Source organism: Crocodylus porosus, unplaced genomic scaffold (assembly GCF_001723895.1).
Source record: "Crocodylus porosus isolate Cpor-Errol unplaced genomic scaffold, CroPor_comp1, whole genome shotgun sequence".
In the NCBI taxonomy this organism is placed as follows: domain Eukaryota; kingdom Metazoa; phylum Chordata; order Crocodylia; family Crocodylidae; genus Crocodylus; species Crocodylus porosus.
In genome coordinates this window covers 30,777,498-30,801,359 of record NW_017728906.1, presented here as the reverse complement: position 1 = coordinate 30,801,359, position 23,862 = coordinate 30,777,498, and the positions used below count along the sequence as shown (strand labels likewise).

Here is a 23,862-nt window from a genome sequence, read left to right as displayed (position 1 = left end):
TCCTTTTATCATGAGGCATGATGGAGGTGGTCATATGGAGAGTCCTTGCTTTCATTCTAAATTTTCCTGTGATGTTTATACTTGTATAAAAGAATTGGTATTGTTTTAGTAGCTTATTTCATATTAGAAATGCTTTCCTATCACTTAAATTTGTTCAAAGAAAAGTTAGTGTATCAGTGACACTGATTACTCTACAGTCTAAGGTAAAAGACCAGTAATTTCAGCAAACTACCTTGGACCTTTCCTTCCTGCTGGTCTCCATGACCTATTTTCCAATAAACATCCAATTAAAATTACAGCCAATAAACTATATTAGCAGCCTACACAGTTAGATGTTCAGTCATGCGAGTTCTATTTTTGTTCCGGTTTGATACCAAGAGCCTCACAAAAATATTTTCCGGCCAGTTTTAACAAGAAACTAAAATCGTTGCAATAAGACTTAGAAACAAGACACCATTATTTCTTGCAAAGAAAAAACTTTACTGTTGTTCTGGCAGTAAATTGTAATGTAAAATAACATGGCATTATTTTATTTAACTCATGAACTACTGATTTGTCAGCATCTAGCTCAGTCTAGATATACCTGCCATGCCACTTCTGAAGAAATTATGGGTGAAATCCTGGCTGTCCAAAGTCAGTGAAAGCATTGTCATTGACATCAGTGGGATCAAGATTTCATCCTTTGGGTTGTATCCTAAATGAAAAAATAAACTTGCTTTATTTTTATAATCTGGCCAGTCCTCCCTCTTTTTGATCATGTGGAAACCTATACTTCTCAACCTTTCAGTTGATTTGTCTTGGATTTTAAGCTCTTTGGGGTAGGGACTGCACCTTCTTATGTATTTGAAAGAAAGAAAAAAAGATCTAGTAAGTGCTAGAACCTCTTGTTCTCAGGTTTTTAGCACTAGATTTAAAGTTAAGTAAATGCATACTGAATGCAGCTTGCATGGTTATTCCATGTGCAAAAAAACAAGTATAAGAATTTATTTCAGGGACCAGATCTTTATACAAAATAACTTTGGGTGCTTAATTTGTGCATTCCTGGACCTCTGCCTACAGTTACTGTTTTTGCTTGTGTAAATGTGGTTAACATGTAGTCATGCCATTTTGGAGCATGCAAAATTAATGAACCTTTGAAAACCAGACTATAAGTGCTAAAGATGCACAGGAAAAAGTGCAGGTCCCCTGCAAATGTGGAGAGAGAAATCAGTGCATTGCTGAAAGGTGCAGCTGGTTGGGAATTTCCTGGTGGGGTGATTTTCGAGTTTTCTGCAAACATTACAGTTTTCCATGGGAGAAGTTTCTGATTTTCTGTTGAAATCGCAACTATATTTGTAATTTCACATTGACTTGATCCAAATCCAAGGATCTCATTTTGTTAAACTGACCTAAAATACTCAATTTTTCAAAAAACGCTTTCAAAAAATTTAAATTCTGATTCTTATCAACTCATTGCCCTACAGAAGGTTCTGTTCAACCCCATATTCTCTCATCTGTGCCAAATTCCCTGGAAGTTATCCCCTATAATTAAATCTGCATTTCCCCTTGACTGTGCTATGTTGACATTAGGAGAGAAACATGACTGCATTATGGAAGATGTCTGACCAGCAGGGATCCTGGTTTTCTGATTTAAAAAAATCCCCAATTTTCAGTTTAAAAAAAAACCAACTTACCCCAAATCCACATTTTTCTATGGTTTAAATGAAACACCACTAATATATAGATACATAAATATATATATTAGTGGTGTTTCATTTCAATCATGAAAATGTGTAGATTTGGGTTTACTTTTCTTTTACAAAAAAATAGAGATTTTTTAAATCAGAGAAAACCATGATCCTTGCTGACCAGGGAGTCTAGCCCACAGGAGAAAACAGGAATATCAGGCCCTGAATTACAAGTCTTATGAGCCACTTCAGAAAAATGCAGCTTTTATTTATTTATAAATATTGAACTGGCTTGAAATAAAGTTTTCAGGTGGTTTCAGCATATGAAGAGAAATGGGCAAATGACCATGTGGATGCTTCATTTTGATATTTCTGTTTCACAAAAAAAGGAAAGGACTTTCAAGTCTCTGTCCTGAGCATGATTAAAAACATACTGTTGAAATGTCAGAATTTCCTGCCGAAATTTTGTTTGGCTTTATATTCAGTAACATATTGTGTCATAGTTGGTATTTCTTTTCCTATTGCTAATTAGAGGGTTCCTCTTAGTTCCACTCTAATTTTCATGATTCTGGAAAATGAGTCTGTATATCCCATGCAATAGCTACAACTTATAAGCCTAGTTTACCAAGTACAGGTTTCCCTCAATTTATGCGGTAGATGCGTTCCCACAAAACTGCACATAAATCGAATACATGTAAAGAGATCCCGTTTTATAATGTAACAAATAGGGATACATTCCCATGGCTGTAAAGGAGGGAGGGAGGCTGGGCCTAGGGAAGGAGCGGGGAGAGGGGTGCAGTACAGCCCAACAGCTGCAAGCAGGTGGCATCAGCTGCTCCCAGGGCTGCATCAGGAGCAGCACAGGGCTCTTCCTGGTACTCGGAGCAGGCATCAGCCTGCTCTCATCCTGCTGCAGGCTGGGGCCGATGGCGGCACAGTACTCTTCCCAGTGCTCGGGACAAGTGGCAGCCTGCAGCAGGATGAGAACAGGCTGGGGCCAGCGGTGGCACTGGTTTCTTCCTGGTGCTCGGGGCAGGCTGCAGCAATAGGATGGGGGCAGCTGCCACCCCAAAATTCACCATAGCCCTCCCCCCCTGAGCCTGCCTGCCGAGCACCAGGAAGAGCCTGGTGCCGCCACCAGTCCTAGCCAGCAGCAGGCACCGGCCCCGGCCTGCAGCAGGACAAGAGCAGGCTGCTGCCTGCCCCAAGCACCGGGAAGAGCCCGGTGCCGCGTCTGCAGCCCTGGGAGTAGCTGATACCTCCTGCCTGCAGCCACTGGGCTGCACCATGCCCCCGCTCTGTCCCTTACCCTACAGACGTAGCTTGCTGTGGCCCAGGTCTCCACTTGTCCGCTCCGGTCCACTCACCCCAGTCCCTTCTGCAGTGGCCCTTGGAGCAGCCGACACCACCTGCCTGCACCATGGTATGACACAGCCCAGGGGCTGGGGTGAGTGTGGAAAAGCGGAGCACCAGTACTGATCACATAAGAGTTAATTTACCCTGCATATAACGAATTTGGGGTATAAAAAGCATCATCACGTTAGACTCAATTCCCATATATAAAACCTGCATTAATCAAGGGAAACCTGTATATCTGATTTCCACACCAACGAGAAGCAAATGTATTTGTGATGTTTTGACACCTCCCTTGCAGACCTGAAACAAGATAGCACAAAGTAGCATAAAAGAAGAAAAATAAAGGGGAAGGAACATGGGGAGAAATTACACAATTGTGCTTTAACTCTCCCAGTAGATTTGGTTGGAATTTTGCTGAAGTTATTCAGCTTACTCTAATTTTGTCCAAATCTGTTCATCCTTTCCCATTTACTGTTAATTCTGCTGGGCTCCAAGGTGCATCGTGCTGACTCTTAAGATAAGTGAGGCCTCTGAATGAGTGTAAAGTATTTAAACATGTGAACGTAGTTGAATGGGAGGCATAAATAAATCATGTTTGGAGACCTTGTTTACTGTGAAAAGGAAGACAGTCTGATTAGATGGATAACCTTACTAACCATTCACTGTGCTGGCTGAAAATATATATTGTCCTTATATTTCTGTCAAGCCTTGTAGCTATTGCCTTCACACAGTCATAATCTGGAAAACAGAATTAAGACTTATTGGAGCTAGAAATCAGTAGTGATTAAGATTTGTTACAAGGGCTCATCCTCTTGTGTCAGTTCTTGTTGCCAATTCTAATAGAGGCAGGAAGATGTTTCTAAGCAGACATTGAATAAATCTCAATAGTTTCTAATTTGAGACTGTAAATTTAAATAGTTTCTAATTTGAGCATTAACCAGAATACAATGTAAGATTGACACAGCTACAAAACACGCACTTTTTTGAGGTTGTACCCATCCCCTTCCTTTTATTTTGAGAATTAACTAAAGGCAGATCTTTTCCAGCTGTTGCTTTTTATAACTTTGTTTATGGCATATCTCTCTCCTGCACTATCCCAACAAAAAAGCATTTGACTTATCATTTTGGGGGGGTTGTTTATTTTTGTTTGTTTTGCTTTTTTTTTTTTTTTTTTGCTGCACATCCCCAGTTGAGCCGGTTGATGCCCGCCCAGCTGCAGACAGAGGACTGACCACACGACCAGGTATATAACTTGCATGGCTTTTACCTAACCTATGTTTCCCCAGCATGTCTATGATCTGCTTGAGCTGAAATGATCACCTTTTTTTGTTATGAGCCTCTGTTAAGCTGTAGTGTCATGTCACAAACCATTACAGACAGTGATCTATGACCAATTCTTTAACAAGGGACTCTCACAGAGATTCTCCGCAAGCCTTTGGGAGCTGTCATTTTTTGAGGAATGCATGCTGCCACAAAGAGAGGACAGGGACTGAAGGTCCCATCTACTTGTTTTTCCATTTAGCAGAAGTGGGGGTTTTTTCAGAAACAAGAGGGAGGCAGCAGCAGTGGAAATATAAAATGGCCTTATTGTGAAAACATCCATATGTAGTTTGATTGGCATATTGTATTCTGATATGAAAATATTAGCAAGGGTTCAGGCTGGGTAGTATTGAAACTGATGGGGCCATTATTAAGGTTTTTTAGGGGGAGGGCAGGGATATGGCATTTATCCTTTAAACACCTGTCAATTGGTGCAATTTTCAAAGGTTAAAAAAAAAGGTGCTCTTCAAAAAATCACTTCTAAGCTCAGGAATGTTTTCCATTTAGTATCCAGACCTAGGTAACACTATTGACAGCAAAACAACTGCCCCAAACTTCCCTTTGCAGAACGCTTTCAGAAGGGGTTCCAACAGCCAGCAAGCATGTGCCCCCCCCACCCTTCCCTGCCTCTTTTCCTCTAACACGTACCCACCCCCATACCCACCAGTCAGTTGAGCTCAGTCTGTTCTTGGGTTAGAATCTCCATGCCAATCCGCCATATTTTTTTTAAAAAGCAAGTCCAGCATAAATATCTAGCTACCTTCTCTCTTCTTTCCATCTCACTGTCTCCCCTCCAAAATTCCTGAAATGAAACATAAGCAGCATGTGCCTGTGTGCTTAAATCTTTCAGAAGTGACCAGTATTATTATTTGTCTATGGAAACTATCACAATGGGGGGAAAAAAAAGTAAACTTTCTGAGTTGCAGTTCCAGGTTCAGATGGGTGATGTGTTTGTACCATTATTTTAACAGCGTGATTTTTTTAGGTTTGTGCAAAGCCCTAATTCATTCTGTTTAAGCTAAGTGGGTCAGGAATTATGTCTGCTACAGATCTAGACATACGATGTTCTAAAAATATTAGAATCAGGGAACATCCTTGTAGCACTGAAGTATTTTTATCTTCTGGAATGGTTCCCTCACTAAGAACAATAAAAGTATCACAGCATATGCAACGTTTTGTGGGTGAAAATTTTATTTTCAGTCCCCTTTATGGAATATATTCACACTCCAACTGTAATCTTGTCATCTGTTTTAGTGTTTTTTGTTTTTTTAAGTCTTGTTTTTCTCTTCCTACATGATGTATCTTAATTCTTTGATTAATTGCTGTTTTGTTAATTGGGATTTCTTTTTGCATAATGAAATGTGCTGCAAAGGGGCATGTGCTCATTAATAATTTTCACAAGCTGAGGTATGGATGAGGAGGTGGAAAATGGCAGGTACATTCTTGCATGAGAAAACGATTTTGCTCCATGTTTCATGTTCCTAATTCTGATTAAATGACAGCTGTTAATATGGCCATGGTAATGAAGATCTTTCTTCTTCCACATACCTTTGGTGGGCAGTGGTATTGCACCAAGATGTTTATAACTTCAAATTTCGAAAAGTTAAAAGAGGTGCTTTTACCCCTTGGAAAACTGCGTGCTTCTGTATCACCTCACTGGTTGAGTTTTAAGTGAATATCTCTCAAGTGCAGTGGTGACTCTGTCAAATGGCTTCTGCAGTACACAAGCTTTTAACGTGAGGCTTAAGTGGTGTGAAGGAGATTTTGTCAGCTCACTGTACTCACTGTACTTGAGAGGATTTTATCCTTGCGGCCGTCCCCATCCTGTGTAAGTACAGTTTGTATTTTTGTCATTGAGCACAAGGCCCCTGTGAAGCTAACTAAAGCCTGTTTTTGGAAATCATGTTTGGCTGATGGAGTTACACCCTGAATTTGCCAGAATACATCAATTTTCTGGGTTCACGGTGGGGGAGCAAGAGTACTATTTTACATGAATGCCAAATGAATTAAAAGTAGCCTGTCCTATTTGCAGTGCTGGGAAAAGCTTCTTTCTATATTGGTATTTGTTGTCTTCAAAAAAAAAATCTAATAGATTTTTAGTCATATTTGCTAATTTTTTAACATAAAAAATTAACAATCTGACAAATGATCACTCAGTCTGCTTGGACAGGCTATGTAGGTACCGTCTTAAATCTCCCTCTCCTTGTTATCCATGCATTATAACTGTTTAGCCACCTGGCCAGAGTATTGTGTCTTATCTTAATGTTATACAACAGGATGAAAGGATGATCTCATGGGCAGAAAATTGAACTAAGGCTCAAGAGACCTGGCATCAATTCCTAGCTCAGCTACTGTTAATTTGCCCATGTGCCTCAGTTCTCCACTTGTAAAATGCAACTAATGATTTCCTACCTTGTGCATGTTGTAAGGATAAAATCCAGCTCACCCTACTGAGAAAATGTTCTACACACTTAGTAATCAAAACCAGGGATTGAGATGGGAGCATTAGGCAAACTTCAACTTTTCTTTTACTTCTAGTGTAGCATCTGGGCATCTTCTAAGATGCCCAGATTGTAATAGCATGATATAAGAGACAGTGTATTGTCATTTAGCCAGCTAATTGTTAGAGCTACTGCCAGTTATTAAGGGACATATTGATTTAAAAAAGACAGCCAGACAGACACTATTTTTATATATATAACATATACATACACACACTTTTAAGTTATAAGACTATTCTTTGAGGTGTAGTATACCTTTAAATACTAAAGTACACCATGACCTTTCTGCAACTCTATCCTGAAATGTAAAAATCTAGCATTAAACGCCCACTTGATTTTTCCATTACACGTCAAAATTAGAATTCAGATAATTCGTTTTTAGACTGTCCTTTGACGTTGTGAAGTATTTGTGGGAAAGTCAACGTTAGCCTGAACAACAATTGTAAATTATAGGATTCCTGGAAACTAGAAAGGGTAGTGAATTAAACTAAGTAAAATGGAAATCTCAGAGATGTACGAGATGTTAAGTAAGTACTGAAAAAGGAATTCACAAACAAAAACATGAATGTGAATGATCATAAGAGAAAGGAAATGGAACATCCAAATCATAAGTTGGTATTAACATCCAGCACCCAGCTCCCTAGCAGGTGTGCATAGGAGATGCCAGGGGAAAAAGCCAATCATAAGTCTGTCATAGTTGAAAGTTTCCCTAGGAAACACTATTAGGACATATCAGTATCCATAGCCCATACACACAAGGGAATACTGTGTCCAGCATCACATCCTGCTACCTTTTAGTCCCTTTTTACTTACCTTTTACTGTCAACTGAAAAATTACCCTTCTAACAGGATTTATTTTTACCCATTGGGTACAAATAACACATCTATTTATTAGAGCAGGAATTTTTTTTTAAAGATCATTTTTGTTTTTCTTGGTTTGTTTTATATGTTTTTAGCTTCACTGATTTGCTTTTTTGGGGATGAGGATAGTCATTTTTCCCTATTTTGGGTTCTTCTCACAGCAGTGAGAATCAAAACATTTTGAAATATGAAACTGTAATGAAATACAACACTACAGGTGAAATACCTGTCGCTACTTTTTAAAGGTTTTTTTTCTTAATGGTCTTGATCATGGCTGTCCAGCTGGTGGCTCAATGGCCACATACAGCCTACCAGAAATTAACATGCAGCCTGGGGGCCCACTGCTGCACAGCAGGAAAGGGCTTTGGGGCGGGGACTGCACATTACCAGAGCTCCCCACGTGTTGGGAGGCCGCATAAAGCTAGCACTGCCTGTGGGAGATCTGTGGCACAGCCTGTGGGGCCCAGGGTTTTGATCAGGGAGCAACCTGGGGACTTGCCGTCTGCACCATTTGCTCTTCATGGGGGGCGGCCATGGGGTGGCATGCTGTTGCAGTGTGTGGCCCCCAGCCATGCCATAGTTGGACAGCCCTCGTCCATCTTGCAAACTGCAAACTGGTTTCCTTTTAACATTTGTCACGGTCTTCATCTTTCCGTTTCTTTCTGCTCCTGCATCATTAGTTCAGTACTCAAGGCAGTGACTTGTTTCTTCATAGTGAAAAAGCTGATGTTTGCTCTCCAGCAGGCTTCCAATCTGAGCTTGGCAACAAAGGAACATTTGAGCTCAAAACCTTGTCAAGAAGTAATGAAAAGCTGTAAAGAATGATCAGATATTGAATGCGTTGAAGAACCATGAACACATTCAAAAAATAGCTAGAGCTAGTCTGTTGCTTGAGTTGGAAATTCTTAACAATTTCCACCTACTTTTTTTGTAACCTATAGGATCTTGTAGGGATCCAAAGATGATGATGACAGTGCAGATAACCCCTTTATCTCTTCCCAATAAAAGAAATAATGGAGTCCAGATACTGCAGGGAGATTTTTGGCCCACTTACTGGAGGTCTTATCATTATAACAATTGTTTCATATGGAGTCTAGTCACTTCATGTTGCCCTAACTAATCACAACAAAAAGTTGTCATGTGGATAGTTGTCCAGACCATAAATCAGTGAGGATTCTTCAGGACATATCACCAAGTCTTAAACCTTCAGTAGGTTCAGGAAAAAAAGCAGTTGTACAAATGGAAGCTGCAGTGGGACTTACCCTTGATTCTGGAATTACAGTAGCTTCTGTAAAGACCAGCTTAGTGTTGAGACACACAAAATTGAGCCATTGCCCATTGCTGCTTGGCAGTGCTTTTCATTGTCCATAGCGTCCATATTTCCCTAAAGTTAGAAGCAGCATGTACACAGTGGCATGTTTGAAATGAAGCTCTTGCTCCCCTTTGTCATTCAGAAATGATAGAACAGAGGAAGAATTCTGCCCAACCTGTTCTCTTTTGTTTCCCCAAAAGGAAGCACACTGAGATATTAGAAAAGGTCAAAGAAAAATAAAATGGATAGATATATCTAAAGCATCATATGCTGAGCAGTCATCCTTGATCTATATTTTCTGTTCCATTTTAAATGATGAAAGGTTATTGCATATTTCTTGCCTTAAAAATGTTCCCCACAATGACAGCATGCAGCCCAGAATGAAATGTATTGCCAAACTTGAAAACTTCTCGTATCGAAAAGTCTCGTAATGGAAAGAATAACACCTCTTTAGCTGATCACACTTTCTTTCCAGGGATCACTTCTACATTATGAGCAGTTAATTTCTTACAGCTGAATTCTTAATACAAGTGAACCAGGACATTTTTATTGAGAATATTGTAAACATGCCCAAAAAACTGTAAGTTTATTACATTTCAGGAACCCCATTTTAACACTCCAGCTCTAGTCTTCATAAAGTGAAGCCAAAATTAGAAAACTAGCCTCTTGATGTCTGGGTGGCTATTATTTAATACTGCTAGAATTTCTACAGCCTAATGCAAAAAAAATACCAGTGCTGTGCTCCCATTTGGTCATGTTGTTAATTGTGGCATCCCTGCTAAATCCGTATGTCACCAACTGATGACATCTTTATGCATGAGATATTATGGTGGCATTGATGTCAGCATCAGACCTAATCAAAGGTTCACCTAGCCTATTAACCTGTTGGGCTAGTTTGGTCAACGCCCACAGTTTCCATAGCCAGTGAAATCCAAATAAATGATTTTAGCTAGCATCACATCCAGCTGTCTTTGACACCCTAGCCCAAATAACCAGATAACCCCCTTATAGCTGGGTCAGCTGGGGGTGGCTTTTGTCATGAGCCCAGAGCAAGCCTTAATCTCACACTTCTGAAATTGTATTGAAATGCCTTCACACCCCATCGCAAAAATAGTAACCTTTGTAAATTATAGCAACTTTTCTGAATGTATTACTGTTAAGATAAATTACCTCTGTCTGTCTTAGAGAGTTGTCTGTAATAAATTCAATAACTTGCTCCTTTATTTATTTCTTTCATATTATATAAGACTTAGGTATTACTGGCCCATATATTTAAAGATTTGTTTTTTGGCACTTTTAAAATGTAGGCCCACACCTACTACAGAAACCAATGAACAATGCACAAGTGAACAAGCAATGGTTTTGCCATCAGAAATCTTTACCTTTTTTCTACTTGTAGTGAGATTAGTGTATTTCAGTTTTAAACCAAGTGTCTGTTTATTCACTGAATAGAAAAGAGCACCAGAGACATGACTCACCGTCTTTGTTTTGCACTTTAACCATTTTTCCTCCATTAAAAAAAATTGAGTTGTGTTTAGTTGGCCATTATTTTGCTATGCAGTGAAACTTGGCAAATGTATTCTTGGGCTGAAAGGGGAAAAGTACTGTAAACAGTTTTTAAACTCTTGTTTGTCTGTTTCCTGGTTGTGGAAGTTGGCTGAAATTATGATCTATATTTTTTTTTTACACTCCTGACTCCACAAGCCACTTGCAATAATATTTTTCTATTGGAGAGTTTCAACTCATTAGTTGAAAATAACATCGTTGTTTACTTTGTACGCATGTAGTTTTTAACTAATTTTGATGAGAATACATTTGTATTTGCATAGCAGCTGCATAGACTCATGCCAGGAAGCGATCTGCCAAATTTCACTTGTTTGGTTATAAAGGATGTTATATTGCATTCTAGTGAGGCTTTACAAATGATTTTTTAACATACTTGCATCACTTTACAATTAAAAAGTTCTGCGGTAATTCACGGGGTAAAAATAAAACATAGATCTTATGAAGACATAAGGAACATTCAAAAAGCTATTAATCTTATGCATTTAAAAAGCACTTTTTAGCCACAAAAATCTCAACCTTTCTGTAGTAGACTTCCTCCAGGGATGACTGTGATGCCCTCTGGTAGATAAATGACCTGCCCTGCTCTTTAAGCAATCCTCCATTTCCTTTCATCTGCCACTCCTGGATCATCTTAATAAATTTGTAAAAGGAGCCCAAGGGTCTTAGAGTGAGCCTTGGTTTATCTTCCTGCCAGCAGATCCCTTCCAGACCCACTGACCTCAACCTATTCCCCACATCAAATAGGCCTTCCTGGCCCATATATGCCTCCCAGAGCACCCGTTGCCTTATGGGCTATTCATAGCCTCCAACCTCCCCTACAGCTGTGCCTATAGATTCATCAACTGTAGAGTCAGAAGGGACCACAAAGGATCATTGTGTCCAACCCCTGCCCCTGTCAGGAAAGAGGACCAAGGTCAGATGAGCCCAGCCAGCTGTATATCAAGCCTCCTCTTGAAGACCTCCAAGTTAGGTCATAGCACCACCTCTCTTGGCAGCCCATTCCAGATTCTGGCCACCCTTACTGTAAACAATTGCTTCCTAATGTCTAACCTGAATCTACTCTCCACTAGTTTACACCCATTATTCCCAGCTACTCCTAGGGGTGCTCTGGTAAATAGTGCATCTCCAATTCCCTGTTGTCCTCCCTTGATAAACGTATAGGCAGCTACAAGGTCTCCCCTCAGACATCTGTGTGAAGGCTGTAGCGATCCAGATCCCTCGGAGGGTCTTTCGTCATTTTGTACATCAGGGGGTTTCATAGTTTCATAGTTCAGAGGAGGCTTTGAGTGCATTCTACTTGAAGGTTTTGACTGCATTCTACCAGTGCAGTCCCTTCCAACCCTGCCAACTATGAAATGCAAGTGGCTCTCCTCTGAACCCTCTCCAGATTCTCCATGTCCCTCTTGAAGTGCGGCACCCAAACCTGACCACAGTATTCAAACTGCAGCCTGACCAGTGCCACATAGAGGGGAAGCATCACCTCCCTTGATCTGTTGGTCATGCATCTGCTAATGCATGAAAAGGTGCAATTGGACTTGTTGATGGTTTCATTACACTGCCAGCTTATGTTCATCTTGGAGTCAACTATGACTCCAAGGTCCCTCTCAGCCACTGAGGTGCTGAGGAGATCATCCCCCATCCTATAGGTGTGCTAGGGATTCCTCCTCCCTAGGTGGAGTACCTTGCATTTATCTTTGTTGAATTGCATCCTATTTCATGTGCAGTAACCTGCTTTAGTTAATATGCATTAAATCTAGTACCTCTGGGCTCTTACACACATGCAGGGAGCCTGCCCTGACATGCTAGAAATCCAGCACATTGGAGCAGATGTGATTAATCAGAAAGTAACACACACTAGCAGACTCTAGTGCAGGGGTGGGCAAAATGGTGGATCCAGCCAGCAGCTGGACTCCATTTCCCAGCAGCCCCTGCCTATATGGCTTGCAGCAGTGACAGCCTGGTCCCAAGCTGAGGCAGTGCTGCAATCCACTGCCTGCACGCCCCTGCCCGGATCGTTAATGGTTAACTAAAGATAGTTGATGCTAAATGTTTGGGGAAAGATATAAAACCGTCACGGTTCGAATCTCTGATTGGATTGAGGGTAGGACCCTGGCAAGTGCAGAGTAGAGCGCTGCAGTACATAAACTGTTAGTCTGATCCATTAGGACAGTTCTTTTGTTTTTATCACAGTAACTGGGAAGATGACAGCTTCTCATGAGCACCATGTTCCTGCAGAGTTTGGATTAGAACCCGTGTTTCTGAATGGCAAAACAAAACTCTCACTCATTTGAACCAAAAATTCCCTGTTCTCTGAATCAGCTGTAGAAGCAGTTGGCAAGTTTTTTACAGTGGGAGGCTAAAATGACCTGTCTTGAGTGCAAGGTGGGCTAGCGCTAAGATCCAGCCACCACTTTGCCTCTCCCCACCATTGCTTCTCTCTACTGCCCAGCTGCAGCAGGGCACAGGAAGTCTCCTCACTTTCCAGGTGCAGAGCAACACAGTGTGATGCAGGCAGAGCCCCTGCCGCCAAAGCCCCAGCTCTGCGGGCCAGATCCAGTGGCTGTGTAGGCTGAATCCAGCCCACAAGCCATGGGTTGCTATCCGCCAAACAGAAGGAATTACTTGCATGTTCTTTTTAAAGCAGAGTCACCTAATGGAAGACAAAATATTCATAGGCCCTTGTGTGGTTCCAACACTTCAGTTTATGTAAATCAGTGTAGATCCTTTAGGTGATTAAAAGCTCACCCATTTTACACATATTAAAGTGCTGGCTCAAAACACTTAATCCTGTTCTCAGTCAAGACAAGTGGAAATATCCCATTGATATCACTAGGCGTGGCTGGGCTTCAAACTATTTGCAACTTAAGTCATTAAAAAGTTTGCTTATTTTTAGATGGTTTTCTTCAAATGCCCCTGGTTTCTGGGTATAGGGGACTTGCTTAACTCACCTGAGTTGGAAAATAACTGGTTACATTTGCTAGCAGAGAGAAGGGAAAGTTTGAAATCATGGTGGTTTTTAACAGCCTGCTATAAAAAAATAAAACAACCCCCCCCCCCCCAAAAGCTTAATAAGAATTCTGTACGCTTCGTAGAAATACTGCCTTTTCCCATCCAAATACATGTTAGTTTCCACCTCAAAGCAAAGTTTTAAGTGAAGGTAAAATGGGGGGGGGGTTGATTTAGTGCTGCTGCCTCCTCATGGTTTATAATATCATAAACTCACAGAGAACAGGAAAACATAGACTAGTCCTCAGCTCGTACTCATCCTTGAAGAGTTTTCTCAGCAACATGAGGAAGTTCGGGATTTTTATAAGTTATCAGAGCAGATCCTAACTCTTTCATCCTTTGAGTCTCTTCATGAGACTGTCACTCTAATACCTTATTACTTACCTCACCCAGTTGTTCACGCTGCAGAGTTTTTGGTGCATGGACCAATACAGCTGTAGTAGATTGCAAAGCACTAAGAGTCTTTTATGCCTCATTAGCTGTTATATCAATAGGATTTGTGTTTGTGGGGAGGGGGAATCAGATGTACTTTTTGCTTTTCCTTGAGCTTCCTCTCATGTCACATCTCTCATCGGTGTGAGTAACAATATTGCCTTTTGTTCATAATGGTGGATGTAGTAATTTATTTCATTGCCATGCGATGCAGGTTCTGGGCTGACCAATGTTAAAACAGAAGAGATCTCTGAAGTAAAGATGGATGCAGAGTTCCGACATGATTCAGGATATGAAGTGCATCATCAGAAGTTGGTGAGTGGACCACAAAGCTTTTTAAGTTTATACCTTGAATCATAGTGGCTAATATCATTCTTATATAAAGGGAAAATACATTCTCAGCTTCTTTTAATTTTAGAGGTGTAAAAATATAATTTTCTAGCAAAGAGTAAGTTGCAAGTAATTTCATAGGAATCAGTGGACTTAAGAGTGAAAAATGTATGAGAAAAAAATCAAGCCAACAGTACATGCATAAAACCATTTATGTTCATTTATGAAAAGTATGATCTTTAGTGCATCTCTTCTTGTCAATGATCAAGTAACTAAGGAAAGGGAACAGCTAACAGAATCCTAGGTACAGTGTAGTAATAAAATGAGGCAAATGGAATAGGGGCAGGAAAGGCAGTTTAGGGGTGAGGAATGAAACTCTCTCGCAAACTGATTCATTGTCAGCCAAAACAATAAATGCCAAGACACATGGTAACTGATCTTCAAAATTTCCTTCTCTGCTGTTACTGTGCAATTCTCTGCCTATTTCATTTTCATTTCTATTTATTTGTATCTTTGTTTTCCCACTTTTGTACTCTTGCTACTTAAGTATCACACTTTTCTGTGTATGGAAGAGAGCTCTTCCCTTAGTTTAGCACTGTGGCACATATGAATACAAAAAGATCCAAGCAAGACTACATGTCTCCAAAGGATTTTTGATCAGATCCAATAAAAAGTGAAGCAGTGGAGGGTTCTTACGATAGTGTTGTAATGGTAGGTCAATATCTGTCCTTCTGCCTCCTCCTTTCTTGGGAGTAATTATTGATGATGTTGAATATTATTCTAAATTCCTAATATTAAACTTGAAAGGCTTTTTAAAAATATGTTCTTACAATTAAGCTGAAAATTAAAGTGAACATGGGACTCAGATTTGCATTTGAGCAAGGTAAACACTCATTAAATACTCTGCCAGTTCTTTGATGTTGAGAATAGAGAATTCTTAGTTTGACAAGCTAATCTAAAATGAATTAGCATTAATGATAATTTGAGAGAGCCTGATGCACCTACATGAGAGGGGTTAAACATCTGGTGAATAAGCTAAAGTTTCCTCTAGGGAAGAAACCTGGCTGTAGTGTATTTCAGTGTGCTTATTTTCATGTTGTTGTCCTTGTATCACATGCACTTAATTACTTATCGCTCTCACATTCTGTGATTTGCTATATCTGCCCAAGCAGTTAGGAGCTGTAGCTCCCACTACTGTGTTAGCTGATAAGATAGTATCCCATAAAATAGGCAGGAAGTATTGCAGAATAACAGTATCTGCCTAAAAATATGCTTTAAATTGCTTTATCGTGTGAAATACTACTGATAGCTAAAACCATCATTCAGAAGTTAATTTGGGAATTTTCTTTTTTATATATTGCCCCAGTTTTTTGTATTGAAGGCGAATTTAGCTACAACTAATAAAATAACACTAACAATACTAGGCAACAACTTTCTTATTATACCCAAGGCACTGCATGTTGCCATCCAGGTCAAACATATATTGGCAAGATAGTTTAGGTAACTATTCCAAATCTGAAGGTGTTCTGAGGTATTATTCCTCCCTCCCCCAACCTATATGAGGGTCATTTTGAAATTCATATTTAAAGATGCCTCTCTTCTTACTTATCACTTGAAAGCAGTTGATAGAGACATGCTTTCAGGTTGGTTTCCTTTCCCCTTTTCCGTACCCTGCAGCATTTATCTAAAAATCCCTTTGGAATCATGGTTGAGAGGCTTAGAAAAAAATGTAATGCAGACCTGGAGTTATCAATTCATTTTGACTTGGCTATTTTTCTCTAAAAAGGTATTTCTGCTTTAAATACAGGAGCCATTGTTTTTCAAGGTTGTTCTTCAAGACTGAACCTGTGGCACTTTATGCTTGTGCTAGCAAATAGGAATTAACTAAGCCATTTTTCAGAGTTTTAAAAAACAAGCAAACCAAAAAAGTCTTTTATCACCTTTTCATTTATATGCATGCAATATTGACAGGAGAAATTAACACTTCTCTCTACATCAAATTATACCAACTGTATGTTTTGTGCCTGTTTGGTTGAATTCTTCTTATTTAAACATCTCTTGCTTAACCAATACAACAACATAAAAGTATCAAAGCATGCAAAATAAATATGGAAGGTTGTTTTCTAAAAGAGTGCAAATGTGATGCAACTCATTGGAAACTCAGCTAATCTCCAAATCTCCTTCCTTTTAAATATTTTTTTAAAATGAGAAGCATCACAGAAAAGCTAAGAACTGGTCCAGTTGAGTCCAAGAAAAAACAAAAGGATAAAGTAGTCTTTCTTCTACTTAATAACTGGTATGCTTACTGTAACAGAAGATGAGAATGTCTGTGACGGACAGGCAGACAATATATTTTAAATATATACATCATACCAATTGAATGATGCAGTTTAATATATAACATGACTGTGAAATCAGTCAGACAGATTTCACAGTCTGACTGATTTCACAGTCATGTTATATATTAAACTGCATCATTCAATTGGTATGATGTATATATTTCTATACATTTTGCTGTTTTCAAGATCCCGCTATTTGAAACTCATAGCAAAGCATTATTGTGTCCAAAAATTTCCCAAGTTACGTCATACTTACCATATGTCATCATTTTCCTGCCTCGCTCTATGAAGGCTTGATGACTTCCTTTTGCTACGCACCTTAAAATAGGATGCCTATTTCCAAACTGTCTCTTTGCTGTTAGACAAGTCACCTTGCTTACAATGAATTTTTTCCCAGCTGGGTATATGAAGGCTCTGTCATTATCTGGTGGGTATAAAATGTGCTTACCTAAAACAATCCTGAACTCTCAAATTAATGAAAAAAATGTCTCATTCTTATATGCAGAAGGTAGAGAAATCTTCGTGTTTCAGGTACCTTCCCATGAACCCTGTCAGTCATCTTGAGATTTACTTAGCTGATACTGAAACTAGCATGGGCAGTTAATAGAAGTTATACTTGAAGTGGCTCTGACTGAAAGGTTCTGAGTAGCTCCTGGACATCTGCACAGCTAGCAGCAATGCAAAATTTGCATATTAGTTATACTCTTCTTTTGGTTGGGAGAGGTTGGTGCTGCACTGACTTGCTTTCTGCACTGCTGTAGGTCATGAAAACAACAAAACACCAAGGTCATGCAATAAAGTTTCAGGAAAGTCTGCTTAATCACTTTCTAAAATGTCTTCAAGACTGTACAACTTAGCAAAACAGCAATAGGGGTGGAAGGTATGATTGGATATCTAATTTTTTGTTTGTTTTTTTCCTAGGTGTTCTTTGCTGAAGATGTAGGTTCAAACAAAGGTGCCATCATTGGACTAATGGTGGGAGGTGTTGTCATAGCAACAGTGATTGTCATTACTTTGGTGATGCTGAAGAAGAAACAGTACACATCCATCCATCACGGTGTAGTAGAGGTAGGTAAAGGTTATCTGGCACAGCTGCATTCCCATAAATGGGAGTGGTTGGAGACTATTTTGTACAACTCTATAAGACAGTGTGTTTAAAACTGGAGCAAAACAGGCAATTTGGTTAACCAATGTTTGATTGCAGTGTGGTTTCCATAATAAAATTATCTGTTTTATCAGAGAGACTAAATGAACATGGGGGGAAGTGGGCATGCTAGAAGGGAGGAATTGGCTGCAATCGGACCTAGACAGGTTACAGGGGTGGGCGGATGAGAATGGGATGGGATTCAACACTGACAAGTGCAAGGTGCTGCACCTGGGGGGGAAGAACCAGCAGCATACCTACAGGCTGGGGAACTCCCTTCTCGTCACTACAGAGGCAGAAAAGGATCTTGGAGTCATCATTGACTCCAAGATGAACATGGGCCAGCAGTGTGGGGATGCAGTCAGAAAGGCCAACCGCACCTTGTCATGCATCCACACATGCATCTCGAGCAGGTCCAAGGAGGTGATCCTTCCCCTCTATGCAGCACTGGTCAGGCCGCAGCTGGAGGACTGCTTCCAGTTCTGGGCGCCGTGCTTCAAGAGGGATGTCGACAACATGGAGAGGGTCCAGAGGAGGGCCACTCGCATGATCAGGGGCAGCAGGGCAGGCCCTATGAGGACAGGCTACGGGATCTGAACCTGTTCAGCCTCCACAAGAGAAGGCTGAGGGGGAATCTAGTGGCCTGTTACAAACTAGTCAGGGGAGACCAGCAGGCATTGGAGGAGTCCCTGTTCCCCTGAGCACCACCAGGAGTGACTAGGAATAACAGCACAAGGTGGCAAAGGGTAGATTCAGACTAGACATCAGGAGGCGCTACTTCACTGTCAGGGCGGCTAGGATCTGGAACCAGCTTCCAAGAGAAGTGGTGCTGGCTCCTACCCTGGGGGTCTTTAAGAAGAGGCTAGATGTACACCGTGCTGGGTCATTTGACCCTAGTACTCTTTCCAGCCATGGCAGGGGGTTGGACTTGATGATCTGCTCAGGTCCCTTCCAACCCTACCAACTATGAAACTATGAATGATCACAGAATCATAGAAAATTTAGGTTGGAAAGGACTTCAGAAGGTCATCTACCCCAACCCCCTGCTCAATGCATTCTCAACTATTATCATCCAAGCCAAGGCTTTGTCTAGCTGGGTTTTAAAATCTCCAAGTGTGGTGATTCTGCAACCCCTCTGGTTAACCTGTTCCAGTGCTTTACTATGCTCCTAGTGAGAGAGTTTTTCCTAAGCTCTAACCTAAACTTCCCTTGTTGTAACTTGAGACCATTGCTGCTCATTCTGTCACCTTCCACCACTGAGAACAGTCTCAAGTATTTGAAGGTTGATATTAAATCCCCTCAGTCTTTTCTTCTCTGGACTAAATAAGCCCAGTTCCCTCAGACTCTCATCAGAAGTCATATGCCCCAGGCCCCTCGCCTAACCATTTTCGTAGCCCTCTGCTGGACTCTCTCAAATGTGTCTACATCCTTTCTGTAGTAGGGGTCCAGGACTGGACGCAATACTCCAGATGTGGTCTCACCAACATCTGCTGAATAGAGGGAAATAATCATTTCCCTCGATCTGCTGGGAATACTCCTAATAATACAGTGTGCCATTAGCCTAAAATGATCTCAATGTGTAAATTTAAGCACAGTAATCCAAACTATAAGCCATTTTAAATTGCATCTAAAACTGCAAAGATTGTTGAGGGGTTTTGGGACCTAGAGGGAGAGGAGTTCATTTACCTGTAGAATTTAACAGTAGTTGCAAAGAGACTCCTTCATTGGTTCATAAAAGTTTAGTGAAAATATTAGATAAGAAGAGGTTTTAGGCAGGTCTTCTGCGGATTCAGCTGCATATTACAAGGATTTGCCGCGTATGGATACTATATTACTTTTTGTACTCCTAACAAGATAAATTCTTCACAGCCAACAGCCTTTATTTATGGCTAATCTGAAATTCATAGAGTTGAAAAAGCACGTATGAAACTCCTAAGATCTTTTCTCAGAATGAAAACAATTGCTTTTCCCCAAACTGTCAAATCCATGGCATTTTAACAATAGTTAAAAGTAGCATTACTGGTAACATCCTAAGATTTAAGAGGGTCGCAGTGTAGAGAGAGACTGCATTATGAAAGGATTCTGTTGTTGTTGTTTTTTTCCGACTTGGCTTAGTTTACTGATATCCAAAATCCCCAAAGATACTTGGCTGACTGGAAGGGAACACCTGAGTATCTTTAGAGATGCTCTGCAGGCTGGATTGGGGACACAAGGACTATTCAAGCCCTTTGGACAGAGAACATCTGGCTGACTAGCTTTTCCCCCAGTAAATTCCTTTACTGAAGAGACTGTCTGCTATCCTACTTAGAACTGTGGATTTTGCTGGGTTGCCCCAAGGAGAGGTGAAGCCCCTCTTTCAGGACCTGAACTGGAGCTCACTTGTTGAGTCAGGGCCACAGAAAACCTAGGAGGGTTGGGGTCTCAGGTGGAAAGGAGACTGTCCCCTTGCTCCAGAAGCCAAGGGGTGCTTTCACTGATCAAACAAGGATTCAGAGAGGGGTTTTTTTTTTCCCCCAACCATCCTGGGGAAGAAAGCTCTTCATTTTACATCCACATAAAAGGAAGTCTCATTAAACACCTTGTCTATCATTAAACTGCTGGCATGTGCTCAGTAATAGAAACAAACTATGAAGCTGATTTTAATGCGGCTAGTACTGACCATGACTATAAAACACATGATCAATGTTGGGCAAACGTACTGATGGGATCCTACCACAAATTAGTGTAGCCCATCCGAATAAGATATGTAGTAGTGCCTATTGCCCTCAGTTCCCTTTCATAACTGACCTTTTTTCAGGGCATAGTGAGCCACTACACTAAGTACATTTTGACTTCCTCTTCACTCCCACAGCTGAGCTGGGATTTTCTTTCCCATTTCCAATGATTCCTGTTTTTATAGCACCCTTAAATGTGTGGCAGACATTACAAAATGGAATCCCAAACAGTTCACCTAGAATCTTTTGGTCCCGTACTCTCAGCCTGTCACATATGATTATAGATTTCATAGACATTAGGAGCTAGAAAGGACCATGCAAGATTGAGTGCAGCCTCCCTGCCATAGGTAGGATGTCTGCTGGGGTCAAATGATCGCAGCAAAATAAGCATTCAAACGTTTTCTGAATGAGTCCAGAGTAGGTGCTTGCACCACCTCTGGGGGGAGTCTGTTCTAGACCCTGGACACTCAGACTGTGTAAAGAAGTTTTTCTTTGTGTCCAGCCTAAATGAGCTTTCCAGAAGTTTGTGGCCATTAGACCTTGTTATCCCTTGGGGAGCCCTGGTGAATAACTGCTCTCCCAGATCCTGGTGCATACCCCTTATATACTTATAGGTTGCCACCAAGTGCCCCCTGAGCCTTCTCTTCTCCAGGTGGAAGAGTCCCATGTCCCTCAACCTCTCCTCATAAGGCTTTCTCTCTTGGCCTTTGATCATGCGGATGATTCTCCTTTGGACTCTCAAGCTTATCCACATCTCTCCTGAAGTGGGGGGGCCCAAAACTGGATGCAGTACTCCAGCTACGGCCTCACTAAGGCCGAATAAAACGGGAGGATGATGTCTCTGGTTTTGCTTGAGATGCATCGGTGGATGCATGCCAGAATTTGGTTTGTTTTGCTAGCCATGGCATCGCATTAGTGGCTCGTGTTCATCTTGTAGTCGGTCAAGACCCCCAAGTCTCTTTCAGTTGTAGTGCTAGCAAGCATAGCACTGCTGAGCCTATAAATATGTTTTTTTCCTCCCAAAGTGGAGCACCCTGCATTTCTCTGCACTGAATGCCATCGGGTTTTGGTCTGCCCACTTGCTAGCCTGTCCAGGTCGGCCTGTTCCCCAGCCTGTTCTCCAGTGTGACTGCCGTCCCCCATAGCTTAGTGTCATCCATGAACTTCACCAGTCTGCATCTGAGTCCCAAATCCAGCTCCTTAATGAGGATGTTGAAGAATACTGGCCTGAGTACTGAGCCCTGAGGAATACCACTGGTTGCCTTACACCATGTTGATTTGCTCCCATCAGCTATTACTGTTTGGGTATGACCCCGGAGCTACTTCCCCAGCCATCGGACTGTGAGATGGTTGAGGCTGCAGTTCCCCAACTTAACCATGAGGACATCATGGGAGACTACGTCAAAGGCTTTCCTGAAATCCAGATATGACATCAACCTTGTCTCCCTTGTCCAGGCAATGTGTCACCTGGTCATAGAAGGAAGCGAGGTTGGTCAGGCAAGACCTTCCAGCAGCAAAGCCATGTTGGCTGGCACTCAGAAAGTTGTCTTGCATTACCCACTTGCTGATGGAACCTTTGGTGATTTCCTTATCAAATCTTTCTAGGGATGGATGTCAGACTGACTGACCTGTAATTCCCTGAATCATTCTTCCTTCCTTTCTTGAAGATTGGGGCTACATTGGCTCTTTTCCAGTCTTCCAGTGCTTCTCATAAGCACCACGAGTTCACAAATATCATTGTCAGAGGGCATGCTATGATGTCCATCATCTCCTTCAAGACTCTCAGGTGCATTCCATCTGGGCCCGCCACTTTATGGATGTCAAGCTTCTCGAGGTGTTCCCTCACTTGATCTGCGTCAATTGTGGGTCCACCTCCCACACCCTGGAGGCTTTGCATCCTGTCCAACAGGGTGACCCCCTTGAGCACAAAGAAGACCAACACAAAGTAATCATTTAGGAGATTAGCCTTTTCCTCATCAGATGTTAGTTGCCCCATTGATTTAGCAGGGGTCCAAAGTTGCCTTTGTTCTTTCTCTGACTTCCCATCTGAAGAAAGGCTTTTTGTTGTCCTTGATTCCCGTGGCTATCCTGTGTTTGGTTTCTGCCTTGGCTCTTCTGCTCCACTCTCTACCGGTGCATGCTAATGCTGTGTAGTCCTCTGTGGTGGTGAGTCTCGTTCTCCATCTGGTGTAGGGTTCTCTTTTTAGTTTCATGAGGTCCAAAAGTTCCCTGTTGAGCCAAGGGGATTTCCCAGACTGCTGACTGCCTTTCCTGTGGGACAGAATGGACTTTCCCAGTGCTTCAAGTATTGTGTCCTTAAGGAACAACCATTCCTCGTGGACTCCCCTTTCTGAGGGGCCATGGTCTCTTAGTGCCTGACTGACCAGCTCCTGAGGTTGTGCAAGTCAGCCTTCCCTAAGTTGAGAATTTCTGTTTTACTGAAAGATTTTCCAGGCCTGCATCGGACAGAAAAAGAGATCAGTTCCTGGTCACAGGGTCTGACAGTAAAGGGAGGAGTAGGGGGAAGGGGAAGAAGTGGAGGGGCAAAGGGCAAGGGAGCTACCTGTTTCCCCCCCACCTCGCCCCAGCCCAATTTATTTTCCCAGCTGTAGCAGTGGAGGAGAGACGGATAATAACCTCCAATAATTAGATTCTATACCTGGAAAACTGTAGCAAATGTATACATTTTCCATATACAGAATCTAATTATGCGGGTTCTCCTATATTCAAGTAAATACTCTACATAAGGTCTAGTAGAGTGTTTGAGATCAGAGCCAGGATTCTTGATTTTGCAAGACTTACCACAAGGTTTTGGATTTACCATACAATTTAATGTCTCTGCCTTAATTTTCACGGGGAAAACAGAAATATAGTGTAGGGTCATTGAGGATTAGTTAGCAAATGTTTTTACAGTGCTTTCAATAAAATAGTGACATACACAATGTTTATTGTTAAAATGACTTCAAAGTTGGGTCATTCCAATCCAAAGGGGACTAATCCTTCTCTGAAAGTCACAGTTTTATAAGTAAGGCCTGTCATTTAAAATAAAGAGTTTTGCAACTTGTCCATACTAGAAAGGTATACATTGCATCCCATTGACTCTTCCGTTTTGGAAACTGCTGTAACAGTGTTAAATTAATAGTAATAGGTATAGAATTGTAAACAGTTGGCATTACAACTCTACTTACAACCCTCTGTTCCTAACACTTCCCTCTGCTTTCCCCTTCCCTCACCCGTGGGAGCTGTAAATAACCTAAATTGCATGTAAAATTCTCCTCATTGAGAGTACAACTGTGAGCAGGTTTGAAAGGCAA

General features: G+C 41.3%; 1 protein-coding gene across 4 annotated transcripts in view; it reads left to right on the top strand.

Annotated features, from left to right (window-relative positions):
- Nucleotides 1–23,862, top strand: part of APP (amyloid beta precursor protein) — a 357,591-nt gene that overhangs the window by 327,190 nt on the left and 6,539 nt on the right. For 2 of the 4 annotated variants that reach the window (XM_019528781.1, XM_019528779.1), the window contains 3 exons: nucleotides 4,213–4,266; nucleotides 14,236–14,336; nucleotides 17,612–17,758. In XM_019528781.1, coding sequence (XP_019384326.1) covers nucleotides 4,213–4,266; nucleotides 14,236–14,336; nucleotides 17,612–17,758 — 302 coding nt within the window. The remainder of the gene's footprint in view (nucleotides 1–4,212; nucleotides 4,267–14,235; nucleotides 14,337–17,611; nucleotides 17,759–23,862) is intronic. The other 2 variants (XM_019528780.1, XM_019528778.1) reach the window with 1 other exon arrangement.